Raw genomic sequence first — 17,350 nt, 5'->3', positions numbered from 1 at the left:
AATAACATCGTTTCACAAAAAGCTCTTTTTCTCCGCTTTTTGTTTCAAAACAGAGCATTTCGGTGAAACTAACCGTTTTCTATTGTTGATTACTGAAGAACGGAATAAGGTAGAAACAAACTTTTTTTTCCGATGAAAGATGAGAGTCCAATCTTTCATTTGGTAGTATGTGTGTTTCCATAGTCCAAACACAACATTTTCTGTGGACCTTGAAAGATCACTCAAAATGCTTAAATCGGCTGGCACTGGCGACAACCCGTTTTTGAAAACGTCTGGCAGTCAAAGAGTTAAAAGGAATTAAACCCAAAAATATATATTTTTGCAAGTATACCATGTATGTGTCAGCACTATTATATATATATATAAAAAACAGATTTATGATAAATTTTTCGTTTGTGGAATAAGTGTTCAACAGAATCATTCCTCAATCTCAGGTTGCCGCCATGATGGGCAATAGCACCCTCTGCTGGATGGCTTATTTTGTCTTTTGAAAATTTTTATTTTTTGCAAAAACTGCTTCAAATAGAAGTAAAACTGTCAAAGTAGATTTTTTTCTGAAGAAGTTCAAAATATCCACCAAAAAGCTCGTACAGGCCTAAATTCCAAGAAGTCGACTTTTAAAAATTATTGTGATGTTTCCAAATGTGTTATATGCCCTAAAACCTCAATGTGAATATCACTGAAGCAACATGACGCAATAGATTATCCATCATTTTTCTGGTTCTGGAGGATTTTAAAAGCGGTCAAAGTGCTTATTCCATGTTTTGTTTTGTTTTGATTAGAAAATTCCACAAAGATGGCAGACACTTTTTTTTTTTACAAAATGTACAAAGCATTTACACTAGCTAACAATGTCATCCAAAAACAAAAACCAAGACTGATATCTGTCGACCGACAGAATGTGCAAAGATTCGGAAGAGACGAGAGGACAGCAACTGTTGAATCAAACTGAGATGAACGCAGGTTGAGGTTGTTTTTTGTTTGCCACCACGGAGAATTGTAGCAGCCCCCCCCCCCCCACCCCCCATTTCCTGGACTTATTTTTCCTCTTTGCCCTCACTGACCACCTCTGTTTCTGATTTTCTCATCCTCCCCGCCCCCTCAGGTCCCTCCCTCACTGCCGGTTTCCTTCCTTCCTTCCCTCTCTCTCTTTCTCTCACGGGCCGTCGGGGGTGGGATAGGTACTGATCACTTCTCCTTGCTCTCACATCTGGAGCGCCTTGTGGCATTTCTCGCCGGCCGGCCGACGCTCGATCACACCAGCGGACTGCCGGGTCTCCACACCCTCCTCAGGTTTTGACTTCTTCTCTGCCTAAAAGTCTTTTTTCCCCCCCTTCCTACTTTCCAAGCGCATCCAGCACACCCTTCGCCTTTTGAATTGCTCTTTGTCTTTTTGCGCAGTTGTTTCCTGCCTCTGCAGTCTTTTTGGCCCCCTGTCGTACCCTCCCCCTCTCACAAAGCTTCCCTGAAGTTGTGTTTCAAATGTCTCTAGGCTTTATCAGTGTGTCTTTATGAGCTCAAAACTTACAGAAGGCGGCTCGTATCTCTCGTTGTGTTGCCTAAGAAATGGTGAGTCATCACATCTGGAGTCTGTCAGGAAAAATGTAGCCAAAGTTTCGTCAATCAATTTCCTTTATCATGCTTTTTTTTTGATGATAACGTTTATATTACTTGTGTTCAGATTTTTTTTTTTTAAAAAGAGAGAAGTTGTGTGACCTGGCCATGTCACACTTCTCTTTACTCTAATTTTTTTTTCTAAACAAGAAATCCAAAACTCTTTTTGTCAGTTCAGTGCCACTTCTTACACTTTCACTTTCTGGTATCTTTGGTTTCTGGATGAAAGGTTTTAGGTTGACATTGTGTTCCTTGTGTCTCATAAACGATATTCCTTTCTATGGGTTGCAGAATCTTCGCAATCGTCCCTTTTGCAGCGGGAGTCCGAGCGGTTGAAAGAAACACTGGCAGCAGCTCCGCATCCGAGACAGCGCAGTCAATCAACAGGTGGCGATCCGAGGCCAACGTGACTCCCACCCGAGCTCCCGCGGGAGAACCGAGGCATCGAGTTGGCAGCGCACGGCCGTCCCGCCCATCAGGAACAGACAGATATGGAGGACAAAGACAGCAAAGTTGCGGCCGAGCAGGAAGAAGAGCCCGCAGAAGTGCCCGATTCGGAAAAGCCGAGCGTTCCCCTCAATGACCTGAAGATGATTTTCGAGAAGGGGGAGGGCGAGCAGGTGAGTCGTCTCCACAAAGACCGGGCACTGAACACGCTACGATCCAATTGCTTTTGCGTCACGGTTCAATCCAGCTGCTCTGATTTCAAAACAAGTCAACAACTTTGCCTTTCGTTCCGTCTGCCGACACGACGGGCTTGTGATGGGTCACGCTTGGATTTGAGTCAATGAGTGTGCTTGTTATCAAAGAAGCCTCGGAGGCGTCACGCCCCCTCGTCACATGCCGCGCTCTCCCCTCGCCATCCTTCCCTCAGCTGACGGTTGGCTTCTCGCTTCATGCTCCAAATGGGGTGCTAATGGTTGAAAGTGGGAGCATGACGGGGGGGGGGGACGCCTTGAGCCCGCAGTCATGCGTGTCTCGCAAAAGCTAAAGTTGGAACACTCGCGGGTGCGACGTGGTCATTTATGATGGCGACGCAACATGATGAAGTGATTATGAAGCTTTTAGGTGGACGGCGTTCATGGGGGGCAGAGACCGAGCCCTCCTGCAAAAACTGAAATTGTGAGTAATTGACTGTACCCTGACTGTAAATAATAGCCGAAATTAACAGTTTAATCCATAAATACAGCATACAATGATCCCAAAGCAGTTTTAAAGTCATCCAATCAATCCAAATTTATATATTAAGGATTTTGAAAACAACACCGGCACACAATAGGCAACAACAATACAAATAATAAGACAATGAAAGAATAAAACAGTAAAAAGTCACATAAAACTAAACATTAAAACAGTACAGAAAATAAATTCTCAATGCCAGTAAGAATTGAGTTTTTCAGAACAGGAAGTGAATTGAGCTATCTGATGTTCAGAGGGAGATCGTTAAGAGTCTTGGTGCGGCCACTGAAAAGCTCAATCACCTCTCACCCTTCATCGTATATTAATAATACCCTTTAAAATAAATGACAAATGATTTGATTTTAAAATAAGAATATAAATGCACCGTCTTCCACTAACAACCTGGGCTAAACTTGGCTCCTCCTCAACGTATCAAGTTGAGATGGACATTTTGTCATTCACACAACAGAATAATCTTGTTTTGTGTTCAACTAAAGAGGCCCACACTCAATCAAGTCAGTTACTGAGAAATTTGATCAAGATTATTTCAGTATACAGTCCTCCCTCACTATATAAATTAAACAAAAATATATATATTTTTGAAATTTCACTGTCTCTCAGAAGTTTAAATGGTACATGTCTAATTATATATATTTTTAGGATGATTTTTCCACACGAGCTATTCTCCCTGCAGATTGACGTAGCAAGACATACGAGGCAGGAGGCAAGAGTACACAAAAAAACAAAATGCTTTAAGTGTACGATCATTTCACACTTAAAAAAAAGAACATCTTTAAAAAAAAGATATTGCACAATGTGTCTATTGCAAAGCTGAACTGGCTTGCAACTGCACGTACTGTAGTCATTAGGGGTGTGAATTGCCTAACCTGGCGTTTTGATTCGTATCACAATTCATAGGTCACCGATACCGATTCGATACCGATTAATCCCCATACGAATCTATAAATTGATTATTGCGAATTTTTTCCGTCAAATTAAGAAAATGCTAATCAGTAAACTTGTACATGTACACTATAAGATTTGTATGAAAATGTAATTATTTATCTGAAAATTCAGGCTTATAACTGAGCCACTGCATTTAACAAAAAGGTTGCAGTCTGTTTCATGTCTGAACAGCACTGAAATAAAATATTAAGGCTTAATGTTCCATTAATATAACATTCTTCCAAGCTTAACGTGTGAACCCTAACCCTAAATAAGACGTTTTGTTGAATATTCCCATCAAAAATTGATGTTTAAAAATCGATTCGGCCGCATAGTGAATCGATTTGAGAATTGCACGCTGTAATATCGCAATATATTGCCGAATCGATTTTTTCTAACACCCCTAGTAGTCATTAGCTAATTGAATATAGCATACCAAAGCTAGGATTGCTAGCCGCTGGCTTTACAAACGGCAACAAAATAAACGGGTAACAAGCACATTCATTCACTTCCTGTAATGTCCACAACTGTTCATGACGCACAGAGTGGCTAACCGTAGCTAACAACAGTAAACTGAACCCTCATTCGCTAAACCAAACCAAACTAAGCTAAGCTAAGCTAAGAGTCTCACAAATGGAAAATGTGTATTATTTCAGCATCAATAATGGCTCCAGGAGGTAGAAAAAAAAATCGCATACAAAGAAAGATATTTGTACTAGAAACATATTGCTAAATGTTAATGTGCCACATTTTTTGTTTGTCATTGTTGCTAGCTAGTGTAGCTCATACTACAGTAGACCAATTCCTTGTGTGTTTTTACATACTCGCCCAACAAGGATAATTCGGAAAACAGAAACCAAAACTATTGTCATTGCTTAAACTCTCCAAAGTTCAAGTTGTATACCGTATGTTGTACATCAACGTCAGCCACCACATCAGGCCTATTGTACATATTTTTGGTGACATTTTGACTTGCTGTGAGAGTTTTTGGCTCAATAAAGGTTAGGTTAACGCTGAGCTAAGTACAGTGATCCCCATTTATTGCGAGATTCACGTTCCAAACCATCCTGCGATATAGGTGAGCATTAATCATATAAAGTTTATTTACATCTCAAAATATCCTTCCCACACACTGTAATTACATTGAAATAAAAAAAAATAAAAATTCTATATATAGGACTAGTGTAACCCAAAACGCAAGCACAAGTAGGCAATTCTTCGCAATTACAACCATAAAATGAATAAAAGTCAAAATAGTCCAGGGTCACATGGCCACGCATAATGAGCGCTCATCATCAATGCGGTCACTCCTTATTATGTCAACAAAAGGTAAGAGCGGTTGAAAGCATTCAAGCTGCAGCGCGTTGTGTCTTTAAGCCATCACGCGTCATCATAAAGGATGTGACGCCAGCCACACAGTTCTAGCCAGATGATGAGCACAATTAGCCACCGGTGACGACTCCAACGCACCCGCGCAGACGGGGCCTTTTCATTCCAAGACAGTGAGTATGGACTCCACTTCATCAACGGCCAGTAAAAGACAAAAGCTCATTTGGGTCATGTGGTAAAGACCAGAAAAAAGTCAACTCAAGTTTTGCGTTGCGTTTTAAAGGAAGCACGGGTTGAAATCATCTTGATCGAAAGCTCGGAGCGAAACCCGCAAGCGAGCGATGATCCGCCGCGCTTAGGAATGTTGGCCTGTCCACTCATGTGACCTTTTTTTCGTCTCTTATCTTTGGATCTGGAATGTCTTTGTATTGACTTGAGCATGGCGGCCTGCTTCAACACGATCAGCAGTCGTACTTCAACTTGAGATCAGATCAAAACATCACGAGCAAAAAAAAAAAAAAAAAAAAAAAGGCCCTCTAATAGGCTGCAAACTTTCTCGACCAACTCCTTACTCTTGACTTGAAAACTTGAAAGCCACAGTTTATAACTTGATGGTTCTTGGTTGATAAGAGCCATGTTTGTATGGTGAGGACTGGGCAGACTCGCACTACTGGACCATTTGAACGGACTTGCCCCTCCCCCTCCCTCCCGCCTTCACGCCTTGACTTTGTTAATCAAGCTGGTTTCGTGGATTACTGAGCGCTTGCTTGTCTGTTGTTCTGATGATAGTGGTTATCAATAACCGGTGAGATGAATGATGGCGTAAACCTCTTTTTGACTTTGTAGATGTTTTCTCATTCTTCTGTTTATTTCTATTACACAAGGTGAGAATGATTATTAGTTTACAAGCAAACCTCAACATGAATTTTAGGATGTACTCACGTTGACTTTTTGACTGGATTATTTCTCGTCATTTTGTTCCATTTCTATCGTGGCCAGTGGAGGTTATCATGAACAACTCATGAGAGGAGCTCATACTAAAAGGTGGAGGTTTTCATGAAAAAGTGACACAAACAAGCACAAAACTAATTGGATGACATGTCTTGCTCACGTGAATTTAAGCGCTACCAATCTCTTCCTAGCACGTCAGCGAAGAAAAACGATACTGGACCCAAGTATGCAACAGAACACTTAACTAGTCAAACATATATTGAAAAATATTTTGAATTGACTTAATTTAAACATGCACATCGATTGCCCATGACTCAAATGTGGTCAAATGATGTCATTTTTGAGGAGAAGAAAATGACGTCAGTTTACTGCCATTATGTACATGCAACCAATGTATGTTCAACTGTAAATAGAATATTATATATATATATATATATATATATATATATATATATATATATACATACACATGCTCAACTTTCCTCTTTAGAATTCCCCTTAGGTGAATTCATGATGTTATTAATGAAATTCAGCACCCCGACACCAGCAGCAAATAGTCATATATATATATATATATATATATATGTATATATATATATATATATATATATACACATATATATATATATATATACACATATATATATATATATATATATATACACATATATATATATATATATACACATATATATATATATATATATATATATATATATATACACATATATATATATATATATATATATATACACATATATATATATATATATATATATATATATATATATACACACATATATACACATATATACATATGTATATATATACATATATATACAGATGTATACATGCATATACATATACCTATACACATATATACATACACACACTTTTGTGAATTCTGATATATATATATATATATATATATATATATATATATATATATATATATATATATATATATATATATATATATATCAGAATTCACAAAAGTCCTTACAAGGAAAAGCAAGCATGCCAAATTACTATTATTTTTGGAAAATATTAAGCATTCTTTTATTTTTCTAGCAACAAAAATAAAATGGAGATCAAAATTCCAGTGCAATTTTGGGTATCAGTGAAATAAAAACTAATGCAAAAAAAAAAAAAGACCTTGAAAGCCTGAAAACAGGCACATTAGTGATATTAAATTGGCTGTTGTCCGAGCACACCACTTGGATTATGTCGGTAGTACACAAGCACAGCAGCCTTGTAAAAGCAATTTTATTGCATAGTTTAGTGATTATGAAAGGCTGAAGTGCCATGAAAGGACTCAATACGGTCAATTGGACGCGAGGGCGGAGGAGTTCGCATAACGGCGCCCGCTGTGCGTCTTTGTTAGAGCGATGATGTCATGCTGTCATGCTGTGTGCTCATGACATCAGCTGATCTTCAACCTCATCAAAGCTCACCTCATCAGTCACGTGTGCCAACGCTCCCACTCCCCCCTCGCTCTTGAAACCTCATCCCCAGCCTTAAAACCTCTACTTTTTGGTTAACCCTTTAATCCCGCCGTCTCCCTCCAAGTCTTATCTAAATACGCCCCTCCCTCCTTCCTGTCACCCCATTGTCAGGCCTGGAAAGAGAAACCATCTGGGTGACATGTGTGAAACGCAATAGTGGGCCAGGGAGGCCTTCTCTGCTGGCCTGAACTACTACAAAAACAACCTAAATTCTTATATTTCTCCCAAGGAAATGTTATAATTTTGCCAACAGTCGTTTGTGTTCATTTGGTTGCATTTTCATGGGCTGTCGGTGCTTCCAGTATGTGGATGTAAGATACATCTTTTGTCCAATCAGATTTCAGCCTCTGTGTTGCCATGCCTATCTAATCTGCCCATGGTCTTCCCAATCTCTGGTGCTGGCCAATGTAAAATAGATTAGCTTTATTTGATTTTTTTAATGGGGCAAGCCAGGATCGAGCCTTTGACCTCTGTTTTGGCAGCACAAAGCTTTACCAGTGAGCTAAGGTTCTGTGCCGCCAATACAGGTCAGCACCTTATTTGAACACTAAGGGACCAAGGGTACGTAAAATGCTGACCTACATTTTTTTTTTTTTAAGAAAATGAAGTATTTTTTAGAATATATAGTTAGAGAGTGGAACTGAACAGCTTGAAGCCTCTATTGAACAATTCACTATTTGACAAAGTGCTGCTGGGTGAAGTGAGTTGTTCTCTTACACCATAAGTTGCTTGTATATCAATTTATTTGCTCACAAGTCAAAGCAAAAACGATTGCTCCTATCTGGAAAAACTCGTCTTAACTGGTACAGTTAGACGTCACCTGGACCAAAACGTGAACATTTTAATCAAGTCCCAAGTTAAGTCTAGTGAATTTAAAGGGTTTGTTTTAATGGTCGTAAACCAGTCAACAAACTTCCTGATTTATTTATTTTTTTTATCTAAAAGCATAACTGCCATTTGGTTTGGTTAATGTTTGACCATCTATTTATATGTAGTTGACGTAGCTTCCTTGTTAGTGGGTTTAAAAGTAAACAGACTTCTCATGTACGTTGTGCAAGTCCAAGTCAAGTCGAGCTTTTCCGAAGTTTTAGCCAAGCAAGTCTCAAGTCCAAAAACTGGTGACTTAAATCTGACTTGAGTCAACCGCCTCTGGAAATGAGCTTCCACAGTAGCTCGGTCTGGCCTTGCTCCTGTTTGGAAACCTCATACAGAGCTGCTTGATTAAGCCCCTTCAACTCCCCCCCTCCCCTTTTTATCCCACAAACCATCCAGCCTGCCCCCCCGCCCCCCTTATCCCACTGATTGCACCTGCTCCCCTGTCCCCGTTGCACCACCCTCCCCCAAAGGATCCCCCCGGGGGGCTCCGCTCCAGCCCTCATCCCCTCTGTGTGTCATGAGCCAGTCTGGGCTCGCCCCACTCAGTCTGCGTCTGGACCCGCCGGAGTCGTGCGCCGCCTTGCCTGAACGTCCGTGCCGGCTTCTCCGTCCGTGTCAGTCATTGTTTCTCTTCACAAGAGCTAACGAGGTAGTAGCTAAATTACATGCGTTCTTTTGTTTGTCTTGCAAGTTTACTGCTTTGTTGTTGTACTAACGAAAGCTGCCTGTCAAAGTTGTCCAGTTAACGAGTTGCAAAGTAGTTGAGTGTTTTTTTTCTACTTGGTCTTTGTTTTTGGACGGCTTGATTAATGTGAGATCAGTTTGTTGTCTTGATTTGGTGGCGTGCGAGACACCGCGTGTCAAGTCTGTACGTGAGCATTAATGCTATGAAGATTAGCGGCAGATTCTTTGTCTGGCCCATTGATGCACCCTCCTGAGCGACCATGTGCGTGTTTACATCGGGCTGGCCACATGTTTACACCCCCTCCTCGTGTGTCTGGGGGGGACCCTACCCCACCCCACCCCACCCCACCCCCACATCTGTTGGTTCTTCCTCTAAGGTGCCCTCTCGGCCTGTAGAACATAATCCACCCGTGGGGATTGATCCATTACCATAGAGTGGGAGTGATTTGGGACTTTTTTAGTTCACATTCTTGGTTTTGTAGCGGTTGCTTATTGAGCCCTACTAATTGTAATTATTTTGTCTATAATCACTCAGGCCTTAATTTACAGGGGTACCTAATTGGCTACTTGACTGACTGAAATCAAGCATTTTTGTAGTGCACTTCTGCTGCTCCGATTCATTAAAGAGTCAACTCATCTTACTTAGTTCAACAAGCTAAACATTTCAATGTAATAATGACGAGCGCGATTGTCACTTGATGAGTCTGAGCGGTAACGGGGCATTTTGTTACAAACTTTAAAGGAGCAGCTTGTTGATGTGAGACAAAACAAGCCCGAGCTCGTGGAACGTTCCATTCCACTTCGATCAAGTGAGGGCAAAAGGCCTGCCTGTGTTTCCTCTACAACCCCCCTGAACAGTATGATCTTGTTTCTGTTCTCTGCATTTTTTTGTGAACTTGTACAGCCTGCTGAGACCTGCCAATGTTTTTTCCCCCCATTTTTTTCTTCAATTTTGCAGGTTGACGTACACCGTGTAATAGGAGTGTGCCAAAAAATCGATTCTCATAAGAGTCGCGATTCTCATTTAGTACGATTCAGAATCGATTTTAAATGTCCCAAAATCGATTTTATTTAAATTATTTTATACTGTCTTGCCTTTGTCTGTGTGTGCCTTTATTTGGAGCGCTGTTCATGTACCCAATTTGGCCACTTGGGGGCAGTGTGGTTCCACAGACAAGTTGTAGCTACACTAGAGAGTAGAAGGAAAAAGTCACGATCAAATTATTCCAATAAAAGTTGTTTTTTGCGGTGTGGAGCCGTTCTTTTGAGTGATACAAGTGCCGCGAGTCGCGCGCTAATTAGCATTAGCGAGTCAGACTGAAGTAGATCAATACAATTCCTTGCACATCTATAGATTAAAGCAAAAATCATTGTCAATCAAATAAGTTTGAATCAAAAATCGTTCGAAAAGCGACTCTGAATCGAATCGCAGACCCAAAAATCGGAATCAAATCAGGAGACATTCAAAGATTCCCACCTCTACTGTCTAATGTGTAGCTACAGACAGGTGGTCAATAAATACAGTAAACATGACCGCAACCCTATCTTGGCTCTCTGCTCGCCATGCATATATCACCGCCTACATTCTCTATTCCAACACTTAGTCGATTATATTTTGAATTTTCTGCCCCAAACAACACTGCAACAAAACCATAAAACCCCCTCAATCATTCCAATATCATCATTTCAAAGGTTAGTGAGGGATACTGTACTTTTATTCACCATGTGATGTCATGTGATGTCATGCATGATGCAAATGTGGAACTGTAGCACATTGTTTTTGTATTTGCTTGGTGTGACTCTGCTGTCTGCAGGCAGGTCAGCGCTGCAAATGAGAACCGGTCGTCAACTGCCTTAATTAGATAAAGTAGAAATAAATGGAAAAACTTGCAACTCCAGGGGCCGTTAATGATTTGAATTCAAATATCAGGCGCTGAAGCAGAGACGTGCGCAGAGTGTTTTGTCTTGTGCTGATCAGACGGCTCGTCTGTCGGCCCGTTCTGAGCTCATTAAGGGGATTAAAGTTGTGGGGACACTAACGCACACTCAAGAGTGGCTTTGCATTTGGATTCCCCTGATGGACGTTAAACGTGCATGTTGAGGCGTGAAGGGAGTGTGCCATGCTGGACAACCTCTCAAGCAATATTTTGCTCTCTGCCTTGTGCTTAATCGCCTCCTATTTTCTTTTCCTGCTGTTTTCTTACCAGGTGTCTCGAGAGCAGTCGAGCAAAGCGAACGGCGTCAATACGGCTGGCATGGAGCAGCTTCTGGGGGGTACGTCATCCACCTGTGCTTAAACATGTCCGCCTGATTGCAACATATAACACTTTTAAGACTATTTAACACGCGACACGCTTGCATCAGAGTCGTAACATCGATCGCAGCTCAGTGTGCTATTGCCACAATAGGGCTAACTATTATTTTACTAATCAATGTGTTATTTTTTTTTTCTATTATCAATGAATTTAAAAAAAATAATAACTTTTTACATTTTTTTTCATCCCTTTGTGAATTTTTTTTAATGATTCAGTTCTTGGTTTGGTCTGTAACACTGGTCCGAAAATAGAAGTAAAATCAAATGTCTTTTTTTGAAAAGTCGGAGAATATTACTAATGAGAAGACAATGCTAAGTTCAACAAGGCCAAACAATCAATCACCTGTCAAAATGGTTGTTGATCCATTTGACAAATGATTATTTGTTGCAACTCTCATGCAGCATAAATGATGTGTGCTATTGTGGACTGCGCCCGCCGTGCATTTTGACGCATAAGACTATACATTGGCGATTCACCAACATCAAAATAAGGGGCTACGAGTACCAGCAGTATGAAAGGAACTTCTGACACCACCCCTAAAATGGGCAAAATGGTCCCCCATTCAATGTTTGTGCCTCTTTTTAAATAAACTACTTAATACATACACAACTAACATCTTTTACATATAAAAGTGGTCCTGGAATTGAACCCTGTTGGACCCCTTTTTTTTTTTTTTAAATTAGAAACATCACATCACATAAACCAATACTACAAAAGACATAAAAGGTGGGAGGGTGCCCAGTTGACTAAAATTACTCCCAATTCTCGGGCGTTAATAGTTTGCCCACAAAATAAGAAAGTGGATCAAGCAGAAAAAGCTTTTCCTCATCTTGAATGTGTCGTGTACATCAGACGGAAGTCTGGCGGAGTCGACTCCCCTCCGAGACAGGATGGCCCTCTACCAGGCGGCCATCTCCAAACAGGATGCCACCCCGGTCAATGTGAGTACTGCCCATACATTCCATGTGAAAAGAAACGGCAAGAGTCCACTAACATTGAGCCATTTCTCACTCTCAGACTGACCTGCAAGAAACATTTGGTGGCAGACAGAAGGAGAACGTCCCGCCCTTCTCCCTGGACATGGTGAGCGCAGCCTGAATGGGCTTGCGATAATCACTTTTGGGTCAGGAGCACATGACACAAGTTCTTTTCCTCTCAATAGAGTCCAGAGTCTGAGCCGCCAAACAACAGAAAAAGTTTGAATGCAGAGAACAATGGTAATGTATTTCTGTACTTATTTACCTTCAACTATTAATTAAAATAGCATCAAGACACACACAGCTAATACAAAAACAAGAGTGGCTGAGAACAGGCAATGTTTTGGGCGATTCTGAAGAATCCTGACAGAAATCGCAAAATACGAGTGTTGAGATTTTTACCCGAATTCTGTACGCCTCCCGCCCTGGTTGAATGATTTGTGATTTCTGAAAGTCTCAGCCGCTAAATAGCACCACCTAGTGTTTAAATGTCCTAAATGTCAATTTGCTGCCACAGGTGCCGGCAATGCCGCTTCCTGTTCTCCAGCTAAAACTCCAAGGGTGAGTCTCATACACCAAACACACACCTACACACTCCACTCACACTCCCGCGTTTGTAACTGGATGCCCTGAGCAGAATTTCCACCTGCCGGTGCGAGAAGTGTGCGTCTCCTGTCAGAAGACGGTGTACCCTCTGGAGAGGCTGGTGGCCAATCAGCAAGTCTTCCACAGCGCTTGCTTCCGCTGCTGCCACTGCAACACCAAACTCAGGTGAGGAGGCGGGAAACGCCGCAGGCTTCTATCCCAAGTATCTTTCAAATCGTCACACGTTTTTCACAATTTGCAGCAGGCTTGACCCCATTCGTGGGGGCGGTTATTGTGTTTTTGTAAGAGTAAGAGTAAATTTTACTCAAGTATTTAAGAAGTGTGTATGAGAGATTTTGCCTATCACATGAAAAAAAAAATATTAAAGATTTTTCACTCCGAAATTCTAAATACATTTTGCAAGGAGAGATTTTGACAAAATTTTACTGTAAATTTTACTCAAAAGTATTTAAGAACTGTGTATGAGAGAATTTGCCCATCACATGAAAAAAAAAACTATTAAAGATTTTTCACTCCGAAATTCTAAATAAAATTTTTTGTAAATTTTACTCAAAGTATTTAAGAACTGTGTATGAGAGAATTTGCCCATCACATGAAAAAAAAAATATTAAAGATTTTTCACTCCGAAATTCTAAATACATTTTGCGAGGAGAGATTTTAACAAAATTTTACTATTAAAGAATAGAGTCAATTTTACTCAAAGTATTTAAGAACTGTGTATGAGAAAATTTGCCCATCACATGAAAAAAAAAACTATTAAAGATTTTTCACTCCAAAATTCTAAATACATTTTGCAAGGAGAGATTTTGACAAAATTTTACGATAAAAAATTCAGTCAATTTTACTCAAAAGTATTTAAGAACTGTGTATGAGAGAATTTGCCCATCACATGAAAAAAAAAACTATTAAAGATTTTTCACTCCAAAATTCTAAATACATTTTGCAAGGAGAGATTTTGACAAAATTTTACTATTAAAAAATAGAGTAAATTTTACTCAAAGTATTTAAGAACTGTGTATGAGAGAATTTGCCCATCACATGAATAAAAAAACCTATTAAAGATTTTTCACTCAGAAATTCTAAATACATTTTGCAAGGAGAGATTTTGACAAAATTTTACTATTAAAAAATAGAGTAAATTTTACTCAAAGTATTTAAGAACTGTGTATGAGAGAATTTGCCCATCACATGAAAAAAAAAAACCTATTAAAGATTTTTCACTCAGAAATTCTAAATACATTTTGCAAGGAGAGATTTTGACAAAATTTTACTATTAAAATTTTTTGTAAATTTTACTCAAAGTATTTAAGAACTGTGTATGAGAGAATTTGCCCATCACATGAAAAAAAAACTATTAAAGATTTTTCACTCCGAAATTCTAAATACATTTTGCAAGGAGAGATTTTGACAACATTTTACTATTAAAAAATAAGAGTCAATTTTTCTCAAAGTATTTAAGAACTGTGTATGAAAGAATTTGCCCATCACATGAAAAAAAAACCTATTAAAGATTTTTCACTCCGAAATTCTAAATACATTTTGCAAGGAGAGATTTTGACAAAATTTTACTATAAAAAAATAGAGTAAATTTTACTCAAAGTATTTAAGAACTGTGTATGAGAGAATTTGCCCATCACATGAAAAAAAAACTATTAAAAGATTTTTCACTCCGAAATTCTAAATACATTTTGCAGGGAGAGATTTTGACAATTTTACTATTAAAAATTTTTTGTAAATTTTACTCAAAGTATTTAAGAACTGTGTATGAGAGAATTTGCCGATCACATGAAAAAAAAAAAACTATTAAAGATTTTTCACTCCGAAATTCTAAATACATTTTGCAAGGAGAGATTTTAACAAAATTTTACTATTAAAAAATTTAGTAAATTTTACTCAAAGTATTTAAGAACTGTGTATGAGAGAATTTGCTCATCACATGAAAAAAAAAACTATTAAAGATTTTTCACTCAGAAATTCTAAATACATTTTGCAAGGAGAGATTTTGACAAAATTTTACTTTAAAAAAAAATTAACTAAGTCACTCATGGTTGGGAAACAGCCAATCTACCCCCTGAGCCATCCCGCTCCTATTGTGTGTTAGTATATCACTCATCAGCTGTAATCTTCGTAGCTCCAAGACCAAATCCGATGTTTTTGGTCTACTTTTGGAAATTAGCAGTAGGAGTGGCATAGCTCAGGTGGTAGAGTGGCAGTCTCCTGAGCTGAAGGACACGAGTTTGTTCCTCAACCCTTGTTGTAACTTAAATTATTTTATTTTTTTTAAATCTAGTAAAACGTACTTAAAAACAAAATTCTTCTAAATTTTCGGATTGAAAAAACTTTACTCGTTTTTTGTCATGGGAAAGGCCAATTGTCTCGTACAAAGTACAAATTTACTCTGAATATAACAGACTCTGTTTAGCACAAAATGTACTCTACAAAATTTCCTGTGTAGGTTGAAAGCATCATATTGTTGTCTTTTGCCCATCTAGTTTGCTCAACTACGCCTCCCTGCACAACAACGTGTATTGCAAGCCGCACTTCAGCCAGCTCTTCAAGGCCAAGGGGAACTACGACGAGGGCTTCGGCCACCGGCCCCACAAGGAGTTGTGGGAGAGCAAAGGCGAGGCGGGCGAGGCCGGCGCTCTGTTTACCACTTTGCCGCAGGTCACCAAGAGCCCCTCTTCAATGGGCTCGGAGCTGACCAGCCCCAGCGTGGAGGAGTCCCCGCTCGCCAAGGTCAACGTCCTGACCGCCACCATGGAGGCCCTGGGACAAGGAACCCCGGAGAAGAGCGAGAAGCCTGCAGAGGCGCGCAGGCTGAAAATCTCCTGGCCGCCGCAGCCGGAAGTCGGCGACGACGACGATTCCTCCTCGCCGCCCGAACAGGCCAGGGAAGCTTCCCGGAGGAGTTCCTCCTTGAAGGAGCGCTGCATGGCCTTCACGCTGGCGGGCCACGCCGCCGCCACTGAACCAGAGGAGTTCCCGAGCGGGGAGCCGCAGCCTGGGGGTCCGTCACCGGACAACCACACGCCCACGGAGGACAGCTGCGTAGATGTCAACAGCAGCTTTGGGGAGGAGGGCGAATACTTGCTGGAGAAGGGAGGACAAGATGCGGTTCCGAGAGAAGACGGGCCCGAGCATCTTTTCGAGCAAGTGGGTTCCGCTTGGCCGCAGAAGCAGACGGAGGACAATGAAGAGGACGAAGAACAGGTGACGGTGGAGAAGTCATCTCAGGAGGAAGAGGTGGAGGCCAGCCGCTCGCCGCAGGATGTGGGCTTCTGGGAGGGGGAGGAGGCCGACGATAAGCCCGAGCTGGAGACGCTGAGCGTGGAGGAAATGATCAAGCGAAATCGCTACTATGAGGAAGATGATGAAGAGGATTTCTGAATTTAGCTGATGTCCAGTCCAGTCACTTCCTTGTCCACATGCCGAGTTGCCGCAAATTTCAGGTTGAACATCACCAAGTTCTTCAACTGTGCCTCTTTTCTACATTTAAAGCCATTCCAACTTCTTCTTAAGAGAAACTTTGTCCCCACTTCAATATTTTTACACGTAAAAGCCCAAAGACTTAAATGTATTTTACACTAACTTTTCTAATTTGAATTTGAATGTTTTGCCACTGCAGCTCGCTGCTTCGGCATTTCAAATGATGAAAAACAGTTCAACCAAAATAAAATAAAGCCTTCAATCTGTTACGGTTTTTAAGAACTTGTAAAGTTTTGTTGTTTGCTTTAAACACGATTGCCATTCACTATGTTCATCTTGGAAAATGTTAACTCAAAACTGGATCATCTGCTTATGATGTACTGTTTCTAAGGCCGTGACTTGCTATTTAAATAAATTGTGTACAAAATATCCGAGTTGTTACTCTGTGAAAGATAACACTACGCCAACACCAGCTATTTAAAAAACAACTAATTTAGAAGAAATAATGCAACAGGTGGAGAATTCAGGCCCAGAAAGTAAAACCCTGCCATGGTTTGACTTTAGCCACCGGTTCTACTGCCAGGGTTTTTACTTCCTGGACTTGGATTTTGATGCACTGACTGGTAATCACACATGTTGTCAATGAGTTCATCATTCATCCATCCAAGCACAATCGAAGGCAAGGACCTTTTTCCAATTGTCACCACTGGTGTGTAAAATATACCACGCCGCAACTGAAACACATTTAGTTCATCTATAACTTAACCTGCAAAGGGAAAAAACGACTCGAAACGATACACCCGTAGACCATCGAGAAGCTGCTTCAGTAATATTAGAAATATTCAGATGCATAAATGACATTTAGTAGCCCAACAAAAAAGCCGCATTTACAGGAAGACGTGAACATTTAGAGCAAAGACTTGATTGGGAAGTCTAGCTG

At 40.2% G+C, this 17,350-nt stretch overlaps 1 protein-coding gene across 2 annotated transcripts; it reads left to right on the top strand.

The window, feature by feature from the left end:
- The first annotated feature begins 1,144 nt into the window (after positions 1–1,144).
- On the top strand, positions 1,145–16,839 carry lima1a (LIM domain and actin binding 1a). Of its 2 annotated transcripts, XM_077580087.1 has the most exons (9): positions 1,145–1,293; positions 1,906–2,234; positions 11,291–11,357; positions 12,251–12,339; positions 12,416–12,481; positions 12,561–12,615; positions 12,893–12,936; positions 13,013–13,146; positions 15,474–16,839. In XM_077580087.1, exons 2-9 carry the CDS (start codon positions 2,106–2,108, stop codon positions 16,369–16,371), a joined length of 1,482 nt encoding a protein of 493 aa, XP_077436213.1. In that variant the 5' UTR covers positions 1,145–1,293; positions 1,906–2,105; the 3' UTR covers positions 16,372–16,839. The 2 variants fall into 2 exon arrangements, with proteins under 2 accessions (XP_077436213.1, XP_077436222.1); XM_077580096.1 differs by lacking the exons at positions 1,145–1,293; positions 1,906–2,234 and adding an exon at positions 5,136–5,240.
- The last annotated feature ends 511 nt before the right edge of the window (positions 16,840–17,350 follow it).

Source organism: Vanacampus margaritifer, chromosome 1, assembly GCF_051991255.1.
Source record: "Vanacampus margaritifer isolate UIUO_Vmar chromosome 1, RoL_Vmar_1.0, whole genome shotgun sequence".
Taxonomy (NCBI): domain Eukaryota; kingdom Metazoa; phylum Chordata; class Actinopteri; order Syngnathiformes; family Syngnathidae; genus Vanacampus; species Vanacampus margaritifer.
The sequence above is the reverse complement of the archived record's forward strand: the minus strand, read 5'-3'. Positions and strand labels throughout refer to the sequence as shown.

Coding starts and splice junctions, on each gene's coding strand:
- lima1a (XM_077580087.1), top strand. CDS start 2,106: ATGGAGGACAAAGACAGCAAAGTTGCGGCCGAGCAGGAAGAAGAGCCC. Junction 2,235..11,290: donor AGAAGGGGGAGGGCGAGCAG/GTGAGTCGTCTC, acceptor TTTTCTTACCAG/GTGTCTCGAGAGCAGTCGAG. Junction 12,937..13,012: donor CTCCAGCTAAAACTCCAAGG/GTGAGTCTCATA, acceptor TGCCCTGAGCAG/AATTTCCACCTGCCGGTGCG.